Genomic DNA, 22,013 nt, shown 5'->3' on the forward strand with positions numbered 1-22,013 from the left:
TAAAAAGTTCACAGCTATAACTGATTCCAAGGAAGTGTACAAACATAAAAGAAAACTTAATTTAGTATAAAATCATAGCCAAGTGTCCCAAAGTAGCTAAAAGATACATCAGGAAATAAGAAGCAATTAAAGGTCCAAAGATCATTCTCTTTCATAAAATAAGAGACATCTCAACTAAAACTAAATCAAGATACCACTTCTTTCACCTACAAAATTACAACATATGCTAATGACAAGGATGTAGAGAAACTCACACATTGCTGGTGGGAATACAAAATAGTACAGACTCTATGAAAAGAATCTGGCATACCTCATTAAAATAAACACACATCAGCTACCCAGACCATCTTTCAAGCATCATGAGGCAAATGAGGAAAACTAGCAACATGAAAGACCAATATAAATTTTAAAAGCAATTCAGAAAGCTAACAGATAATTTAGAAAAGAAAAACCCAAACACATTCAGGAAGATTTCAGAGAAGACTTCCACATACAAAAACAAGGTAGTGAAGGCACTGAAGAAAGGAAATCTCTAAGTGTATAAAGCAAAAAGAACAAATGATAATAAGACACAAAAATTTAAAAGATCCATCATCCAACTGGAATCCCTCAAAAGAAAGAAAATTTAAAAGTATTATAATATTTCTCTATAATAAATTACCCCAAAGCTTAGCGGCTAAACATAACATGTATTTGACAGTTTCTGAGGAAGAAAGTATAGAAGCAGCTTAACTATATGGTGTTAGTTCAGTTAGGATCTCTCCTGAAACTGCTGTCAAACTATTGTGTGGGCTGGGCGTGGTGACACACACCTATCATCCCAGCAACTCAGGAGGATGAGGAAGGATGATCGCAAATTTGAGGCCAACCTCAGCAACTTAGTGAAATCCTGTCTCAAAATAAAAAATAAAAACAGGTCTTGGACATAGCTCAGTGGTAAAGCGACCCCGGGTCCAATTCATGGTGCCAAAAATAATAACTGTCAACTGAGTACAGTCTCCTGAAGGCTTAACTGGGACAGGAAGCTTCACATCCAAGCTCACTGATGTGGCTGTTGGCAAGAGGCCTGAGTTCCTCTTTGTGGTTCTGCTATGACATGGCAGCTGGATTCCCCAGAACAATTAATATAAAAGAAAGAAAGCAACCAAGACAGAAATCATAATGTCTCTCATACCCAAGTTTTAGGAATAATATTCCATCTCTTCTGCCACACTTTGTGGTCATAAAGAATAATTTTGATACACTGTGGGAGAAAACTACATAAGGCATAAATGCCAGGAGATGGGGGTCACTGAGGGCCATCCTAGAGGATGATTATATGAGTGATCAAAAAATAACAGTAAATTTTTTCTCAGATCTTCAGAAATATGAATCTACAGACTGGAAAGACTAAGGAGGAAAGAAAAAGTTGTAAGAAGGAAGAAAACAAAAGCACATAGAAACAAATCATAAATTTTCAGATTCAAAGAATCAGATGATCAGGGCTGAAGTTGTAGCTCAGCAGTAGAGCACTCGCCTAGCACATACAAGGCACTGGGTTTGATGCTCAGCACCACATAAAAATAAATGAATAAAATACAGGTATTGTGTCCAATTACAACTAAAAAAAATGTATTTTAACAAATAACAGAATCAGATGATCATAAAAGGATCATGGGAAAAGAAAAATATATATTCACCTACAAAGATATAAGAATGAGATTCCCACTAGAATTTTCATCAAATGAATAGTAAAAGACAAGAGAGTGATGCCTTCAATTGTGACAGAAAATATAATCAACCTGGCATTCAATATCCATCCAAATGAATAATCAAGTGTGACAGCAGAGTAAATTCTTTTTCAAAGATATAAAGAATCAGAATGCCTCTATAAGAATGTTATTAGAAATACACTTGAGGCTATACTCCAATAAGACATGACCAAGAAAAGAAATGAGAAACAGAAAACCCTAAATTGATCCAACAATAGGAAAATCTCAAGGTAATGGCTATGTAGCATACCATGGACCCTACTGGAAAAGTATTTCATGCAAAGGACAGAATGACTGAGTGGGCAGAATGACAGAGACAGAATAAAGATAGTGCAGTTCTTGGAACAATACAATTTTATTGATTGGTTAGTTGATTGATTGGATATTCAGGACTGAACCCAAGGACACTTTACCTCTGAACTATACCCCCAGTCCTTTTTAATTTTTGAGACAGGGTCTTGCTAAGTTTGAGGCTAGTCTAAACCTGCAATCCTCCTGCCTCAGCCTCCCAAATCACTGGATTATAGACATGCACCACTGCATCCAGCTATAATTTTTAAAATAAAGTCAAAAGGGGCAGTTGGAAACTCCAGGATTAAAAAAAAAAAAAAAAAAAAAAGACACTATAACAAAGTCCTGGCCCAAATACAAACAAACATTAGCTGATATAGGTTTAGGAATCAAGCAGCTATAAGAAAAGAGACTTTAAAGACAGTCTCCTTAAATCAAGCCACTTGGATTCAAAAACAGTAAATAAATCCTAGTGTATTACTTAACCCTGTACTCAATAACATCCAAAGAATCATACTAATGTAAATACTCTTTAACTGTTTTAGAGATAACCTTTGGATGGAAGACTCCAACCATCCAAAGTCTGTGACAGCAAAACAAAATGTCAGCAATCTTGACAATTTAAAAGTAAATAAGTAACTAAAAAGTAGGTGATAAAAAGCAAGAGATAGAGATGAGGAATGGAAAAATGAAAAAAGCATAGGAGTATTACTTCATTTTATATGAAAGGGTATCAAGTTAGTACTGTAAATAGATAAACCCTCTTCTTCCATATGAGAAAGTCAACTAACACTAAGTAAATTCCACAAACAGAATTCAAGTATTCTTTCCATCAAAGTTATGACCTGAACATAAACCCCAATGTCAATCATTTAGAAAACAGTTGGCTATATCTGGACTGACCCCATCTTCACACCTCTTCTGGCCATTGGATATGTGCTTATGTGTACAAAAATGAATGGAAACCGACTTTCACTATTTTAAGTGTGTTTTACTGGGATTTTAGTTTAGAAGTAAGAAAGCTTACCAATAATCATAAGTATGCTTTAAAGTTAAAGGTTAATGAAATAACTATAGGTATGCTTTAAAGTTAGAAGTGAATAATAGGTCAGGAGACATGTAGTCTAGTTGTATCACCTAGCACCTAGTGACTGAGGTGAAATCATAAAAGCTTAATCATGATTGGCTAAGGTTATAGAAAAAAGATTTTGAACAATGTGCTCAATATCTTAGGTAATCAACGTATGTCAGAAAAGATTGTAACTCTTTAAAAATTATGTAAATCAAAGAAGTTTCGGGCTTTGAAGCTATCCATTAACTACCTGAAAAAATACCTGTAAAAAAGGTATATAAATAAAGATCCCTCTAGGGGCAAAAAAAAAAAAAAAAAAATGAATGGAAATGTAAACACATGTCTGAATGCACATATTTGTAAGGATTTATTATAGTTAGAAGTGTCCCACAAAAGTTCCTGTGTGAGACATGCAAGAAGGTTTAAAGGAGAAATTATTGGGTTATGAGAGCCTTAACCCAATCAGTGAATTAATCCCCTGATAGGAATTAACTGAGTGGTAACTGAAGGTAGGTAGGGTGTGGCTGGAAGAGGTGGGTCACTGGGGGTGTGACTCTGAGGTATATATCTGGTGATCTGAGCTTAGTCTCTCTCTGCTTCCCTCCACCATACATACTCTTCCACCTCAATTCCCAAGAAATGGTGTCTGCTGGCTGTCAATGGACTGAGACCTCTGAAACCATGAGCTCTCAAATACACTTTTCCTCCTCTACAATTGTTATGGTTGGGTCTTTCAGTTATAGCAATGAAAAAGCTAACCTACTTGTTAGTTACTTATTTACTTTTAAATTGTTAAGGTTGCTGACATTTTGTTTTGCTGTCACAACGTATTTTCTTTCATCAATTTTGTCTAAAAAGAAAAGGAAAAAGAAAGAATCAAGCTTGCAAAGAACCTTTGTAAGCAAGCAAAGCAAAACAATCACTGTAATGTAAAAAGTCATGGAAAGGAGTATCCTGGTTAACTGAAGGTTAATTTAATCCATTCCTTCAATGTTTGTAAAAGGTTACTCAGAGCAACCTACCATCATACAGAAACATGGCATTCCTTCTTATTGTAGGAATCTAAATGCTAATCTGAATGAAAACAAGAAGTGTGCCTTATCTTTAGCAATATCTCAGAAATCTGAGGGACAGTTTAATAGAAAAGAGGGAACATACTCTCTATGTACTGCTACCAACAGGAAGGTCTTCCTCACAATGGCAGCCATTCAACCACAGAATGAACTGTCTATAATAGAGATCAATCCTCCATCATTATATTGTTTACATAAAGACTAGAAATCATCTGTCTGTAATATTTAAAACTTGTGGAAGATTGGTCAAGATCATCCCTAATGTAATCACTATAAGAGTTCTAACCTAAAAAGTTTTGACTTACCAACATCCATTGCAGTTTCCATAAAGCTTTTCTGTCGTGAAGCAAATTCTGCAAGCAATTTCTGTTGTCTCTCTCTAGCCTTTTGTCGCCTAGATTAAACAGAAATAAATTATGAGTACCAAATGTGCTTAAAACTAATCTACTATCTTTGAGTAGTATATAATGTATGAAAAGATCCTTGCAAATAATGGAGAACAATCTATTTTCTACATTATGCATTAAATTTCATGTAAGACTTGATTCTCCCAAGGATTCTACTGCTTTAGGCTTCAAACTCACTCACTCAATAAGTAAAAATAAAACCCAAGATTTACCTTTAAATGTGATCTAATAATTAAGGTTGGTAGAAAATTTGATTTCCAACAAAACAATGTCCTAAGTATATGTATTATGACAGGAAGAGCAAGAGTCTTTTTCAGCAAGGGACTAGCAATTTATCCTCAGGCACAAATGACAGTAAATCAGTTGCTATAAAAAGCTATGAGGTTTATATATAAACAAAATCTAAAAGATAAGAATAATCAGATTTATTTTTATCCTAAAAATAGGTTTCCCCTAATAGAGAATGAGCAAAAGCCAGTAAATGTCCTAGTTTCTACTAAGACATAGTCCAAGTTTAATTTGGTTTGTATGAAGCAAAAGAATATGAAACAAACACAACAGAGAATAAAAACATACACCAAGTATAAACATTCATTTGAATTAATTCACTATGCTCTCTTTATTATTTATACCTTATCTACATTTATCTTCTTTCAAAGAATATTTTAATTTGAGAGTGGTTACAAAAACAAAACAAAAAGATAATAGGACCATAAAAATAAGAAAATGAAAGTAAACTAATAAAGAAAGCTGATTGAACTGAACACTAACAATACTAGTGAACATAAAAATATTGTTTTTAGTTATATATGGACACAACAATATCTTTATTTTGTTTATTTATTTTTATGTGGTGCTGAGAATCGAACCCAGTACCCCAGAAGTCCAAGGCAAGCTCTCTGCTACAGAGCCACAAACCCAGTCCCGGGAGCATAAAATTTCATACCCAATAAAAAAAGGTTAAAATGGTAATTTAAAAAGAAGTGAGGAAGGAGGAGGAAAGAAAAAAGTTTAAAAAATAAGTTTTATATTAACTCCTTTGGAAAGATAACATTTTAGTTGAATGAAACTCAAAGAGGAACTGATCAAAGCCCATGAAACAAAAAACATAATAACATAGTAGACTAAATTAAAATAATTTCTTTTAATAGCCCTTTATGATTCCTGTACACTAGAAAAGACAAAAGTATTATGTTAGATGGAGATGCTATATAGTCATTTCTATGAAAAACCTCAAAGTATTTTTCTATAAATCTGAAAGATATTCAAAGACATAATAGAATTTAAAGGAATAAAATGCAAACAGTGATTTTTAAATTATTCACACATCTGCTCCCATTAAATTAAAAGAGATAATCAGGAACTATAAAGTACTGTGGTCCATCTTATCAGAAGTTACATACTTTTGCCAATAATGTTCAAAAGATTTTTTAACATTTCTTTTCTAACATTTACAGATATTTAGGATCCACATGAGAAAACTTGCTTTATTATTTAATAGCTATAACTCTTTTACATTGTTCTTGAGTCAAAATATTATTAAAGTTGATCATTCATCTTCATCAAACTTAATTCTCAATGGCATTGATCATTTCAAAACATTAAATATATCCCTTTTTTCCTAAACACAAAGAATGGCTACAGTTACCAAGCCCTGGGTGTCAGGATCCAACAACCTAGCACAAGAGGGCATTGGTGTGTGGAAAGATTGCAAGGAATTGATTACAGACAAGGGAAATTATCAAAAAAGTAATATATATATTGAGGATAATGGGTGCTGGGTTTCTCACTGTGGAAATGAATTACAATATGGAAAGAGAAAAAACAGAATGATTCCTATGGTGTCAAGATTGTAATTTTAAGTATTATAAACAGACGTAAGAATAATTCTCCCTCCCCTCCTTCCAGCCCCCAACACACACACACACATAGACATACAAATAAACAGTTTTCCCCAGCTCTGGCCACTAAGAGGACCCGAAACAACTATTCCTCATTAGAATAAACACATGGCTTGTGGTTTCTAAACACCATTCTCTACTAAAAGAAACCAGTACTCTTTGGACAAATGACTGGCCTCAAGTACAAGATGAGCCTGGAACAATTTATTGCCCCACAAAATAGGAATATACTCGGACTAGGATTGTGGCTCAGCGGTAGAGCGCTCTCCTAGCATGCGAGGCCCTGGGTTCAATCCTCAGCACCACATAAAAATAAATAAATAAAACAAAGATATTGTGTCCAACTACAACTAAAAAATAAATATTAAAAAAATAAGAATATACTCTAAGAATGAAAGTTATAGATCAAAAGGGCATATAACCAGCTTAAAGAAATTTCTAGGATCTAAACCTGGAACAATTTGAGCATCAAACTGAATATGAGAACATCAGATTATAAAACAGAAAGTAGGAACCCTAATAAACATACATATATTGAAAGTTGATAAGAAAAGGGATAGAACAGTAACTCAGAGTGTATCTCCACAAATTGCATATTAACTACAAAGGTGGAAAAGAGTAACTTAACAGTAAAGAACTCTGGCAGACACTCCCTTAAAACAATCAAATGTAATCATCAGTGATGAAACAAACTGAAATCATGGACCATCTGATGGGATACAATGAAAACAAAACAGCAATTCTTCATTGATATTCCTGCCACATAGGCACCACCTAAATCCAACATAAAGGATGGCATACCTAAAGTGAGGTACATTCTACAATGCTACTACTGCCCTGTAATATTCAAAGCTGTCATAGTCAACAAAAATTAAGGAAAGGCTGAGGAAACTATTCCACATTGAAGGAGACAAAAATAATACAATTAAAGAATTTAATTAAGGATTTAATCACACTCAAATACTTTTTTTTTCTTGGCTTTGTCTTGAGATGAGGGTCTTACTACGTTGCCAATGCTGCTTTGCTGGTTTCAAACTCCTGAGCTTAAGAAATCCCTCTGCCTCAAATTTCCAAGTAACTGAGACAGTAACTGCCATCACTGTGCCCAGACTAATTTCCTCATTTTGATAGTTGCCCTGGTTATATAAGAAAAGGTCCTTATTTCTAGGAAATGCATAGTAAAATATTCCACAATAAAGGTGAACCACACCAGCAACTTATTCTGAAATGATTCAAGAAGTTCCTTATAATTCCCCTGAAATATTTCAAGTTTAAGATTACTTTAAAATAAAAAATTCATAAAAATTAATTTCATTCTCAAACATCTGCCACAAAGGAAATGGCAAAAAAAAAAAAAGTGCTATAGATGTTCAGCATTCTGAAAGACATTTATATTTAGAATAAATATGTTCAGAACACTATATTTCAAATAACAAATCTATATATCAAGCAGGGCATGGTGGCACATGCCTGTAATCCCAGCAGCTTGGTAGGCCAAGACAGAAGGATCGCGAGTTCAAAGCCAGCTTCAGCAAAATCAAGGCACTAAGAAATTCAGTAAGACCCTGTCTCTAAATAAAATACAAAACAGGGCTGGGTATGTAGCTCAGAGGCCGAGTACCTCTGAGTTCAATCCTCAGTAACCACCCACCACCCCCCACAAAAAAATCTATATATCAAATTTTAAAAACCTCAAGTATAACTGCTTGGCATTAGAATTAAAAATGCATTTCTGTACCAGCTTTGTAACTAGAAATGGAATGTCACTGTTGTAAATTTCTTTCTTTTTTTTTTTTCTAGTTGCCAATGGACATAATATCTTTGTTTATTTTTATGTGGTACTGAGGATCAAACCCAGTGCCTTACACATGTAAGCAATTGCTCTACCACTGAGCTACAACTCTAGCCCCTATAATTTTTTTTCTTAATTTAGGTTATTATTTACTAAAATTGAGCATAAATGTAAATAAAGACCATTAACAAAAAGATATAAACAAGTTCAGATAGACTGCCTACGTCATCAAAATTTTCCATTATTATCCTGGAGATGAAGACATTGAAAGTGTATATTATTACAACCATCTAAAGTTTCTGGTTTGTATCTCGTTTTCTAAGGAGTTAATCTATTATGAAAGTAATGCCAAGTTTGTCTATTGGTGAGGCACATAGAAATGAATCATCATTAAGTGTTTATAAACTGATCTGCCTTTATTGTGAAACATAATCCAAAATAGAGAAAGGACAAATGAGAAGCACAGCAAGATTCAAATTCATCTTCATTCTATCTGCTACATAATTCATTTCAAGTACATGTCAATATCATTACTGCTCAAAGGAAACAAAACCTATCACAAAAAAGTCTAAACTTTTGAGTATTATTTAATACAAGAGCATTAGGGCCTCTATAAAAATAGTATCTAATGCCCTTCAATAGATGAATGGATAAAAAAAATGTGGCATTTATACACAATGGAGTATTACTCTGCATTAAAAAATGACAAAATCATGGAATTTACAGGGAAATGGATGGCATTAGAGCAGATTATGCTAAGCGAAGCTAGCCAATTCCTAAAAAACAAATGCCAAATGTCTTCTTTGATATAAGGAGAGTAACTAAGAACAGAGTAGGGAGGAAGAGCATGAGAAGAAGACTAACATTAAACAGGGACGAGATGTGGGAGGGAAAGGGAGAGAGAAAGGAAACTGCATGGAAATGGAAGGAGACCCTCATGGTTATACAAAATTACATACAAGAGGAAATGAGGGGAAAGGGAAAAAAAAAAACAAGGGGAGAGATGAATTACAGTAGATGGGGTAGAGAGAGAAGATGGGAGGGGAGGGGAGGGGAGAGGGGATAGTAGAGGATAGGAAAGGCAGCAGAATACAACTGGCAATATGTAAATCAGTGGATGTGTAACCGATGTGATTCTGCAATTTGTATACGGGGTAAAAATGGGAGTTCATAACCCACTGAATCAAAGTGTGAAATATGATATGTCAAGAACTATGTAATGTTTTGAACAACCAACAACAAAAATTTTTTAAAAATAGTATCTAAATTATATCCTCCAATATTACATCTATTATTAGTAATAACTACAAGATACCATTAACCACATAAAATAAACTCTGATCCATTGAATGTTCAAAAAAAATTACATAATTGAAAGAAAAGACCACTAATTTAGAAGAAGTTAACAAAAATAAAAATCTTGCTAAGCATGGTGATGCATGCCTGTTATCCCAGCAACTTGGGAAGCTGAGACAGGGGGATCACAGGTTTGAGGTCAGCCTGGGCAACTTAGAGAGACTCTGTCTCAAAATAAAAAATGAAAAGGCTGGGGATGTAGATCAGTGGTAGAGCACCTCTGGGCTCAATCCCTGGTACTGTTAAAAAAAAAAAAAAAAAAAAATCAAACAAAAAACCTTAACCTTGTTTCCAACCTTCTAATTGTATCAACAGTAGATGTATTAAATTCTGGGCAGTTACTAATACAAAAAGTAACAAGCTGACACCTAAATTATGTTAGTTCTTTATAAGTTATATCTGAAAGTACAATTCTTTGAAAAAGAAATAGAAAAGCTTCTAAATTTTTAATCTCCTATAGACTTCTATGTATATCTTAATATGAATTTTCTGTAGCTTTTTTTCTTAATTTTTTTTTAGTTATAGGTGGATACAATATCTTTATTTTTATGTGGTGCTAAGGATCAAACCCAGTGCCTCACTCATGCTAGGTGAGCGTTCTACCTCTGAGCCACAACCCCAGCCCTGTAACTGACTTTTAAAATATCAGAAATGAAGTACAACTACATATATAACTAATATTTCTCCTAATGTAATATCCAAAGGATGACCTCCTAATCAGCAAATCGAATGGGCTGCCAATCTTATCTGACCTCTTGCAGCAGCAAACAATCTTGTTAAATTTCTTCTTTCTAAGCTTCCTCCTATGATGCCTTCTCTAATGCCACTCATCCCAGTTTTCCTACCACTCCACTCTAGCCATCCCTTTTAAGTCACATTGTAGGTACCCATTCCTCAAGCATTTGCGTTAATGTTTTTTCGTTGAGTTTCACATTCAGTTTTATTATTTTATATGCATTCTTTCCCATATATAAGATTTCCACTATTAACCTCTATGAAAATATCTGTAGCTCTAGCTAAGAATTGTCCCCTAAGTCACAAACTCTTTATCTAAGTAGGCATCTTCACCCATATGTCTTCCTAAAACTCAGTAATGACCTGAATTATCAATGTTACAGCAAAGCTTTAGCACCCTATTATAACTCCTTATCTTAGTAAACAGGAACATCATCCAAGTTACAACTCTAGGAATAAATCATGAATTTTCCCTCATCTCCCACATCAAATTGATCACAAAGTCTAACAACCTGAAGCTGCTAAATAGCTTGTATACATCTTCTCCTATTTTTATATTTACCCTCACTACACCTGCTCTCCTAGATTCTTAAATAGCTCTGTAGCCCAATCTCCAGTCTGACCACACTCAACTCAATTTGCACGTGATTACACTACATATTATTCCCTTCTTAAAAATCTTTCAATGGTTTCTCTGTAATCATTTACACCTTAAGTACCAAATTAATTATTATATCTGGTTACCTTCTTAGCTTTTTGTATCCTTCTATTCCCATTAATACCCTGTACACCTAACATAGTATTTATTACACCAACAACTATCTGTTTACTAGTCTGTCTCCCACTATAGTATTAATTCCTCAAGGTCAGGGAGTTCAACGTTGGACATAGTTCCTATCCAGAGAAGATCCTGAGTGATACTTGATGAATGGAAAATGTATCACTAGTATAAAATCTACCTGAAGCTGGCTTCCACTGATAATCAACCCCTAATATCTACATTTAATTTTAAAAGTAATAAGAAGACAAAATAACTCCAGAAAATACCTCTAAAAAACACTTCAAACTATCAAATAATGTACTGCAGGAGGACTGGGGTTGTAGCTCAGTGGTAGGGTGCTTGCCTTGCACGCGTGAGGCCTTGCGTTCGATCATCAGAACCACATAAAAAAATAAATAAATAAAAATAAAGATATTGTGTCCATCTACAACGTAATGTGTTGCTCATGTAGCTCACAACAGTAGTCCATTTAACAATGTGCCAAGAATGATTTTTATCTGTATGAAAGAGGATATGACAAAAGTGCAAGGTTCTTAATTAAAATAACATTGAGGGCTAGGGTTGTGGCTCAGAGGTAGAGTGCACACCTGGCATGCATGAGGCACTGGGTTTGATCCTTAGCACCACATAAAGTAAAATAAAGACATTGTGTCCACCTATAACTAAAAAAAATATATATATATATATTTTTTTAAAAAAAATAAAATAACATTGAGATGATCCTTTTCAACTCTATAAAGGAAAGTATATATTTACCTATAATTTTGCTTTGTTGCTTTCTTCTTATTTTTTTAATTTTTGCTTTATTGTTTTAGTAGACAAATTTGTTTTAGAGAAATTAAACCAATGGATATTATTTAAAAGCTCAAAAAGTAAGCAATTGCACTCTTGAATTTCATCTAAAAAAATGTTTTAATAATCTGGTCCTTTTAGTCTTCTCTGTATTCATTAGAAGTTATTTTTGTTTTTTTGGTTTTTCTAATAAATACTAATCCGGTCTAAAGGATTGACAATCACACTGAGTTGCAATCTCTCAAGATTCATCTTGTCATTTGTCAAGTTTTTGACAAACAAGGTAGGCAATGGTAACAAGTCTGTTGGAAAACAGCTGGTAATAATGCATAGTAACATAACTTGAATACAGCTCTTAGCAAGAAGCATGTGCCAAGAACCATTCTACAAACTCCACTTATAAAAACATCATTCCAAGGAAAAAAGTCAAAGATAAAGCAAAAGGAAAAGATTTATAAATACTATGACTCAACAGCAAATTAGAAGCAACCTAAAACTCCAAAAGCTAAGGCATAAGTGTGTTTAAAAACATTACCTTTTTAATAAATAGTAGTTATACATTGATAAAGATTATAAAGGAACAAGAGTAAAGTAATTGGATTTTTATTATTTTGAGAAATGTTTAAAAGTCTTCCAATTTTTTTCTATTCTCATTTATCACTGAACTGATAATACTTTCTCACAATACCAACAGAATTATTAGATTCTTATAACAATAAGAATTATAGCAATTTTTCTGAAGAAGCCTACAAGTTTAAAGTAGTAATTTCATGGTGGGGTCAGAAACTCATCTTCTCACCCCCAAGTAACAACACATCATACTACGTATATAAGTGCTATGTTCAATTTCATTTGTCTTACAAATTAATCAGCAATTACTGTTATTGCTAAAACAATCAGGTCTCAGATGATGTAAAAGGAGAAAAAAACAATCAAATCTTCAACTGTACCATACATATTTAAAACATTAAAAATAAAAGTTACCTTTCTTCTTTATCCAGGGTTTTCTTCTCTGCTGCAGTAATTTTTTTTGGTGGTACAGGTGGGGTCACTTTTCTACATATCTCTTCAATGATACGTTTGTTCATTCTGCTTTGCAATGCAGCTTTTAGTAAAATTCTTTCTACTGCAGTTATACCATCTCCATGACTGTATTTAGGAATTTCTGGCTGGATTAAAATTTCAATGTCATCCAGCCAAGGAGGATAGTAGGAGTTTTGTTTTCCTGAGAGTTTGTGATGAAGCTTAATTAGCAAAGACAATATACTTTCTTTAATTTCCAAAATGGCTGTCGTTAACTGGGGAGCTGAACCAGGAGCAGACCATTTACTTGAAGTTTTGGGACGAACCACCTGATTTGCTTCACTGTTACTACGATTGATGATCTCCTGAAATTTCTTTCTACGTTCTGCTACTAAGCTGAAAACTTGAGCTGTACCAGAATTCTACCAGTAGACATGAGAAAAAAAGAAAAATCAAGAGAAGTTATTCAGTATCAACTCTAAAGATACATTAGTATATTTTTCAAAGGGAATGCTCAAAATTTCATCAAGAGATTTATTACACTGATTAACTCTTAAATAAATCTGATCCTTCTTCACCTCTCTTTCTCAAATAAATTAAGTTCCACTCAATCTGGAAACACCAATAAGAAAAAAGAAGACTCGGGCTGGGGATGTGGCTCAAGCGGTAGAGCGCTCGCCTGGCATGCACACGGCGCTGGGTTCGATCCTCAGCACCACATACAAATAGAGATGTGTCTGCCGAAAACTAAAAAATAAATATTAAAAAAATTCTCTCTCTCTCTCTCTCTCAAAAAAAAAAAAGAAAAGAAAAGAAAAAAGAAGACTTATCAGCAATAATCACTTTCTAAACCTCCTTAACCTATCAATCAGTGGGGGGAAAACAATCTTAAGTAGTATCAATACCCATGTGAAAGAAAAAAATCATAAACTAAATTTCTCCTGTTTAATGGAAGAAAATCTGTTCTATTCAGCATTCATAAGGAAAATTATGTTTTACTAACTTCTGGAACACTGTTACAGTTTCCAGTTAAGAAAATTATAAATTAATTTAATTTTCTAAGTTAAAGAATCTGAACTGGTAATTAATTTCACTTTTAAGGAACTTCAAAAATTTGAAAATTACTTCTAACAAATGCTTAAAGTTATTAAACTACAATATAAGGATGAAAGATCAAATTGATTTTGTTTTACATTTGAATATCACTGTGATTTATTATTTGAAGTTTTTTTTTAACTAAGTGTTATTCTCAATTACTTATCTTCTAAACAGTCTTTTTGCTAAACCCCAAGTTGCATTAGGGCTCTTAGAACTCATCTTTTAATTAAGATATGAGTCAGTTTAATGGACTTCATTAGTTTTTTAAACTAAGCATAGAAAGGATGCTTCAATATCAGTTGAATTTTTGTGAGTCAAATTATAGTATACACTATTTTTTAACATCCAAGCTGTTTGTTAAAGTACTCCCTGCCAGCATTAGAGGGCAAAAGCTTCCTCTGATGGTTTTAATTAAAACCCTTTATGATGCTCACAGCAAAAACATGCTATCAAAAAAAGTTCTTACAAGTAGACTCTACTCTGAGAAATATCTGTTTTAATGCTGTCTTCTTACAAAAATTTAGATTAAAGGAATGTAACTGCTCAAGTTTAGTTACTTGGCATGTTATTTCAAGACTTTTTTATTTTTTGCTCTTTAAAATTAATTAAGCTACATGCAATGGCAGCTGTATTTTAAAATGAATCTAAATATACAATATATTTAGTTTAAAATTTTATGTACTTATTTTTTCAAAGTTAATTAATTCCCATAGAAGCCAAAAAAATATTTTTAAATGGGCATGCTGCCAGAAACTAAATTTATTTTTTTGGAAAACAGTCATTTTTAAGATGTTAGTAATACAGACCCAAATATGTTGCCTATCATTGATTCAAAACATGTCTAACACTAATATGAAAAATACACTATTGAATGCTCAATATTATTTTATTTTTGAGATCAATAATATCAATTTTTTCAAAATTAAGCCTAAATTACTTTAGTTTTTTAAAAAAAGCACACACAAAGAAACTTTTCAAAAATTTAACCATATTAATCAAATACACACACACAAACACACAAATACTTTCAATGTGAATTTTTTCCATTTCCAGTTAAAGCCATGTTGCTAGTTAATACACATATCATACACATCTACCTCTCTTTGAAGAACTTTAGGTCGTCGTGAACTCTGGCAGGTTAAAGGAAAAAGACTAGTGAGACAGACTTTGCTTAGATATATCAGAGGAAATAGAAGACAATGTAAAGTTACCTATAATTACATTTTTTTTCTTCCAAATCATATGGGATCTAAACAATATATCTTAACACTTAAACATAAAACTTTTCCTTTCCTTTTCTCCCACCCACCTCCTTAATTTCATACTTACATGTAAAGAACCCAAGTTATCAGAGCTAGTGCTTGCAGGTGAATCTCTCTTCACTTCAGGAGCAGTCTCTGGAACCCTCACTCTAACATAGTTTATAAAGTGTCGCATGTTAGATACTAAGTTACTGCCAGGAAACCAACTGTCATGACATCGCTCTGGTCCACCCACTGATGTCTAAAATATAAAAAATAAAGAATATGAATGTTTGTCACTTCAGATCTAAGACACAATAAAGATGTAACTGACCAAATAATAATCCATGCCTGTCAAACTCTAAATCCACAAATTAAAAAGTGAATAAATTTAAATTTAAATAATAAAACCAAATTGAAACATGAAATACAATAATACATTTCTCAATACTAATAGGGCTAAATCTAGTGAAATCAGCAAACTATCTAAAGAAAATATTTGTCAATCTGGAAACACTTAACATTACAGAATATTTGTCATCACCCATTAGTAATAACTTATAATACAATTAAATGCTACCGTGAACTAATTATGGAAGGACGTCTAAAACATTAACCAAAAGTATGGCATAGTCTTAGAGGAATCTTAATGACCTTTTAATACACACAAAAGAATATATGTTGATTTCCCTTGGACTACAAAGTACTATTTAGTTTACTTTGGGAGAAAGGCTGTTATACTGTGCTATATTTTTCCTGTGGAGAGGTAGATTTTCGTCTTTTACATTTGGAAAATTACATCATTTTATGTTTGTAAAAATAATTTGTAGTAAGAATTGCTTTGTTGGAAATACTTCTAAAATCCAATATACAATAACAACTTGTATACTTAATAATTTACCTTAATATCTTTACAGAAATAATACGGTTCTCAACAATAATTATGCTAATAATTTTATTAGAATCAATAATACAAATTTTCTTTAAAATTAATCTTAAATTACTTGTTTTTTAAAAGTACAAGGAATTTTTTAATTTAACCATATTAATCAAATACTCACATACCCAAATACTTCAAAGTGATTTTTGTTTTTCCTTTTCTATAAAGCCAGGCTGCCAATTTATGCAAATATACACATCTACCTCTCTTTGAATAACTTTAGGCCATTGTGAACTCTTTTATTCTCAAAAATAATCCCTAATCAAATTATTAGACTATCTAGACTGAAATTCTAACTTAATGATTATTTCCCAGCAGCCAATTTCTCACCGTAACACCAAAAACATCAACCAATTTGATATGAATGAAAAATTTCAATTCCAATAATTCCATAAGAAAGTATTTCCATAAGTATCAACAAAAGCACTAAAAGACAGTATACATTTGAAAATCCAAAAGGTGTTTTCTATAAAAGTAACTCTTCAAAAGATCTTATTTATGTATAAGGAATTCATAAATATACTTCATTTAAACACTAGCCTGGCAACAATTACCTAGAGCCGGAGAAAGGTTTAATCCTATCTAAAAATTTTAAAATATAAGAAATTACTTACCTCTTCATCTGATTCATCTTCAGTAGAGTTTTCAAGTCCTAACTCAATCAGATATAAAACCATGCAGAGTACATGTTCTGACAGATTTTGATGATCCATCAAAATCTTTAAAAAAGGAAAAAATTACCTCAAAATTGTCTCTTTCCACAGAACATTTTACGTAAAGACAAAAAAAAATTTAATAAAGATTAAGTGACATAACTAAATACATAAAATCAGACACATATTACACATTGGTAAGAAAATAAGCTAAAACCAAAAAAAGCCATTTCCTCTACAGAATACCCGGTACTTTAGCACTATCTTACAGATTAAAGATTAACTCATTAAATAACCCACTAAAATCACTAATATCCATATGCCAGTACTTAATAAAATATTTTTCTTAAATGGTAGTCTGACTATATTGCCTAGGTTGGTCTTGAACTCATGGGCTCCTGCTTCAGTCACCCAAGTAGCTAGAGTTATAGATGACTCCACCACACCTGGCTTAATAAAATAATTTAACAAAAATACTTAATATCCTAATTTTCTGACACTCTTTTCCTGAAGACCAGGATATCACATAAATAAATTTGTTAAATAGATTATTTATGCAAATGCCAATGTGTTTAGCATAATACCTAGCATATAATTGGGAGCACAATAAATGCTTATGAAACATTAATGTTCTTAGAATTAAAGGTCTGAACCTCTGAGTATTGTGTGGAGATGTATAAATGCATATGTCAATGTGGGGTTTATATGTTGAGAAAGATAAAACGAAGCCAGGCATGGAGGCACACACATATAATCTCAGTGACTTGCAAAGCCAAAGCAGGAGGATCACAAATTGAAGGCCAGCCTCAGCAAGTTTGTGAGACCCTGTCTCAAAAAATTAAAAGGGCTGGTTATGTAACTCAATGCTAGAGCACCCCTGAATTCAATCCCCAATACCAAAAATAAATAAATAAACAAACAAACAAAGGGAATGAGAGTGGTTACAAAGGCTTCCCTGAGAAAAATCTGATAAGTCAGACCTTATATATGAATTATACAAGACTTAACATATCTGACACAAGATTTCAGGATTAGCCATACCAATCAGTAACTTAATGTGATATAAGTGACCACTAATCAGAAAACAACTAAAATACTACCCCAAAAATGAGCTGGCAGCTATCATTTCGTTCTAATTACATATCTGGATGGATAGATGGATGGATGGATGGATGGATGGATGGATGGATGGATAGATAAATAAACAAATAAATAAATAAATAGATGTTATGGCTATAGCTAAAGTAACAATTTTTTAAAAATGTATTAAATGTTATGATAAATATATTTTAAGGTTATAAATTTAAAAGCTAAAAATTATCTTGAGAAATTATAAAAAGAACTGCAAATTAAATCTAAAGAATGTACACAAAAGAAAACAATAAAGATACTAACAGAAAAAAAAAAAAGAGTTTCTGAAGTGAGTGCCAATGTCAACAGTGAATGAGACAGCAAAGGACAGGGTAACCAGAGCCTCACAGAAATTGTACAAATGGCTAAAAGGACTAGGAAAAGAGGACTTCATCACTTAAGACCCAATCTACTGTAATAGACTTTCTACTGCTTTCACTTTCTACTGCTTACTTTGACTACTGCAAGGGCTTTTCCATTCATCTCTTGTGTTATGATAAATGGTGAAGAGCGTAGGCTTTTTCAAAAGCTTTTAAAAACTGATTTTTTAACACAAATTCTATCCATGACTATTTGACTTATACCAACAGATTCTGGCCTTAGTTTTCATTTCTAAATCTGGAAAATTTGTCCAGAAAATATTGTGAAGATTACATGAATAACATCTGTCATTTTCTTAGTATAGTATCTAACAATTATTGTTCAACAAATAGTCAGTGAGTGGCACCCATGGTATGAGGAGCAGGAGCAGAAAAAGACGGGACTGAAGGCTAGGAGTCAATAAGGTCATCCTTTCGAATCCACTACATTGTAGAGAGGAAACCAAGACACAGAAACACACCCAGCTAGTGAAGGCAACATGAGAACACAGATTTCCAACTCCCAGGCCATTGCCTATCATTATTATACTGCCTCCTCTTGATAATGAAACATTGCCAGCTAAATGCAAATAAATTTTGACTTGAAATTCTTCGGTATTGCAGTTTTAAAAGAATAACTTAAAGACTAAGGGAGGAAATTCATTTTCTAAGGGCTACAAAAAAAAAAGATTATTCTTCTTTATTTTAAGAATTAAACATGGCAAGGAATGAAAGTGGTTTACTATCACTGATGTAGAGAAACTTGATTTGATAATGCAATATCAGATAAATTTTTTTTATTATACTTGCTGAAGTCGGGAAAGCTATTACAAATACATTTAAAATTTTTTAAATTTGCTTATAAGAGTCTTGGAAAACTAAAGCAATGCCTTATTATTTTGTAATAAACATTTACATTAATCAAATTTTTTAAGTTGAAAAAATGTATAACTCAAAAGAACATAAATTACTTGCGATAAGGTGAAATTAATTATTAATTATTATTAATAACAGTATTCAATTCTCCATTTGGAATAGTTATTTAACTTCTGAGCCCAATGATCATATTGAAAAACATGAATAATAACAGAACTTTTACCATAAGAATTTTTGCTAGATTTATGTCTACAAGTACATTTAAAGCACTTGAAAGAAAATCTAGCACTAAGAATTAACAATAGCTAAACTGTGGAACCAACTTAGATGCTCGTCAATAGATGAATGGATAAAAAAAAAAAAGTGGAATTTTATTCAGCAACAAAAGAGAATAAAATCATGGCATTTACAGGTAAATGGATAGAGTTAGAGAAGATAATGCTAAGTGAAGTTAGCCAATCCCAAAAAAAACAAATGCCAAATGTTTTCTCTGATACCAGATGGCTGATTCATAGTGGGGTAGGGAGGAGGAGCATGGGAGGAATAGAGAACTCTAGATAGGTCAGAGGAGTGGGAAGGAAGGGAGGAGGCATGGGGTTAGAAATGATGGTGGAATATGATGGACATTATTATCCAAAACACATGTATGAAGACATGAACTGATGTGAATATACTTTGTATACAACCAGAGATATAAAAAAAAATGTGCTCTATATATGTAATATAAGTTACACATTCCGCTATCCTGTATAAGTAAAAAAAAAAATTAATTTAAAAAAAATACCTTCAAATAATGTATGTTATTTGTAAAATAAATACAAATAGCTTTTCAGTAAAAGATATTTAATTTTTTTTCATGAAGAAAAAGAGATTTTAAATCATTTTACTGAAGAATCCTCTTGGGAAGTAGTTAAAATAAACCTTTCCAGGCATTTATCGAAGCACTAGTTTAAAATCTTAATTAAAGCAGCATAACTTTTTTAAAAAAATTTTTAGATGTTGATAGACCTTTTAATACTCATTTATTTGTATGCAGTGCTGAGAATCGAACCCAAGTGCTCTACCACTGAGCCACAACTCCAGCCCAAAGCAGCATAACTTTTAAAAGTAAAATAAAAATTGGTCATGAGTGAGACTTAATGAGGGGCAGAGAAATCTAAAAGAATTATTTCATTACAAAGCAAACATTAGGAGAAAGACTAACATATCTAATTAAATTTATTCTTTCTTAATTAAAAATATTTGTGCATAAGCAATTGGAAATCTATATGACAAATCTGTAGTTTTCTTTTAAATTTCTTTAAATTTTTAATTTTTCAAATTTTAAATAGGAATCGCAATGATAGGTTTCATTTTATCTAATTGCATAGCATTTATCATGGTTTACAGTTATTTTATAGATGTTAATACTTATTTTATCTATAAACTGGGGATAGTTATTTTCTTTCATCTCTTATCTAAGTTAGATCATAAAAGTTATATATTTGTGTGTGTTTATATATATAAACACACACAACTTTCTAAAAATGTCACATTTCATAAAATTTTTTAGTACACAATAAATGTTAGTAAAATAAATCAGCCAGTTGTGCCAGAGAAAACCCAAGAATAGGGGCTGGGGTTGTGGCTCAGCAGTAGAGCACTTGCCTAGCATGGGCAAGGCCCTGGGTTCGTTCCCCAGCACCACATAAAAATAAATAAATAAAGATATTGTGTCCAACTACAACTAAAAAATAAATATTAAAAAAGAAAAGAAAACCCAAGAATAAAACAAATTCTAAATAACATGAAAACATATTTTGGGTTGCTAAGATGTCTACCAGAAACATCAGAGATATGACTCAAATCCCTCTATATCATACTCCTAATCAGAGGTTTAAAAAAAAAAAACACAAAGAAGCACCATAAACTAAGGTCACTAGCCCACGTAATTGCCATTTTTAATTACATCATTCTAGTGGGTTTATGGGTTGTTTGGTTCCTTAGCTCATTCCATAATTTCTTTGTTCTGCATCATTCACATCTTGTTCTATAGAAGCTAAAACCTAACACTTATACTTGAAGCTAAATAATTATACCTGAAGCTAAATACACCACGAAAAATGGTGTAGCTATTTCATTATTTTCAACTTCGAATTCACACACATACTATTATAACATACCCATATACATTTTACATACATCATACTCATCAATATGCTTTGCTTTATGAGTGTTACTTTTATTTAAATATTACCCTTCAGTATTTTTATTCAAAAATTATGAAAATAAATTCTAATGTAAGTCTTTTTACTTAAATTACTACTGTACCTTGTAAAGTAGAGTGAATAGCACAATGTGTAAAGTTTTACAGTGCAAAAGTCTCATGAGACCTTTATAGCTAGGATGAAGTGATGTCCTTTTCTTATAAGGTGGCCAGGGATTTCCAGGGAATTTCCCACTCTGTTTTAAACTGTAAAAATAAAACCAAAATTAGATGACAGACTCAGAATTAAACTGTGGTTTAAATAGTGATTTATCAATATCAATTTCTGTCACATTTTTTGTATGCAGTACTATTTTTAATCATAATTGCTTTAAGATGCCAAACAGAAATCTAATCTCCACACAATGAGCATTACTATTTGCTTTTCTTATTGGATAAAAATGAATAGAAAGAGTTAAGCCAAACACTAGAAAGAAATTTGAATACAAAAATGTTAATGGGCACAGTATGTGCCTGTTGTCTTAGCTACTGAGAG

General features: G+C 32.3%; 1 protein-coding gene across 6 annotated transcripts in view; it reads right to left on the minus strand.

Moving 5' to 3' along the window:
* Ubr3 (ubiquitin protein ligase E3 component n-recognin 3) overlaps positions 1-22,013 on the minus strand; it is a 237,067-nt gene that overhangs the window by 99,794 nt on the left and 115,260 nt on the right. For 3 of the 6 annotated variants that reach the window (XM_076865439.2, XM_076865440.2, XM_076865438.2), the window contains exons 20-25: positions 21,583-21,724; positions 16,868-16,972; positions 15,402-15,575; positions 15,170-15,202; positions 12,936-13,396; positions 4,493-4,581 (exon numbers count right to left, since the gene is read on the minus strand). In XM_076865439.2, coding sequence (XP_076721554.2) covers positions 4,493-4,581; positions 12,936-13,396; positions 15,170-15,202; positions 15,402-15,575; positions 16,868-16,972; positions 21,583-21,724 — 1,004 coding nt within the window. The remainder of the gene's footprint in view (positions 1-4,492; positions 4,582-12,935; positions 13,397-15,169; positions 15,203-15,401; positions 15,576-16,867; positions 16,973-21,582; positions 21,725-22,013) is intronic. The other 3 variants (XM_076865444.2, XM_076865443.2, XM_076865442.2) reach the window with 1 other exon arrangement.

The sequence above is a fragment of the Callospermophilus lateralis genome, chromosome 9 (assembly GCF_048772815.1).
Source record: "Callospermophilus lateralis isolate mCalLat2 chromosome 9, mCalLat2.hap1, whole genome shotgun sequence".
Classification (NCBI taxonomy): Eukaryota; Metazoa; Chordata; class Mammalia; order Rodentia; family Sciuridae; genus Callospermophilus; species Callospermophilus lateralis.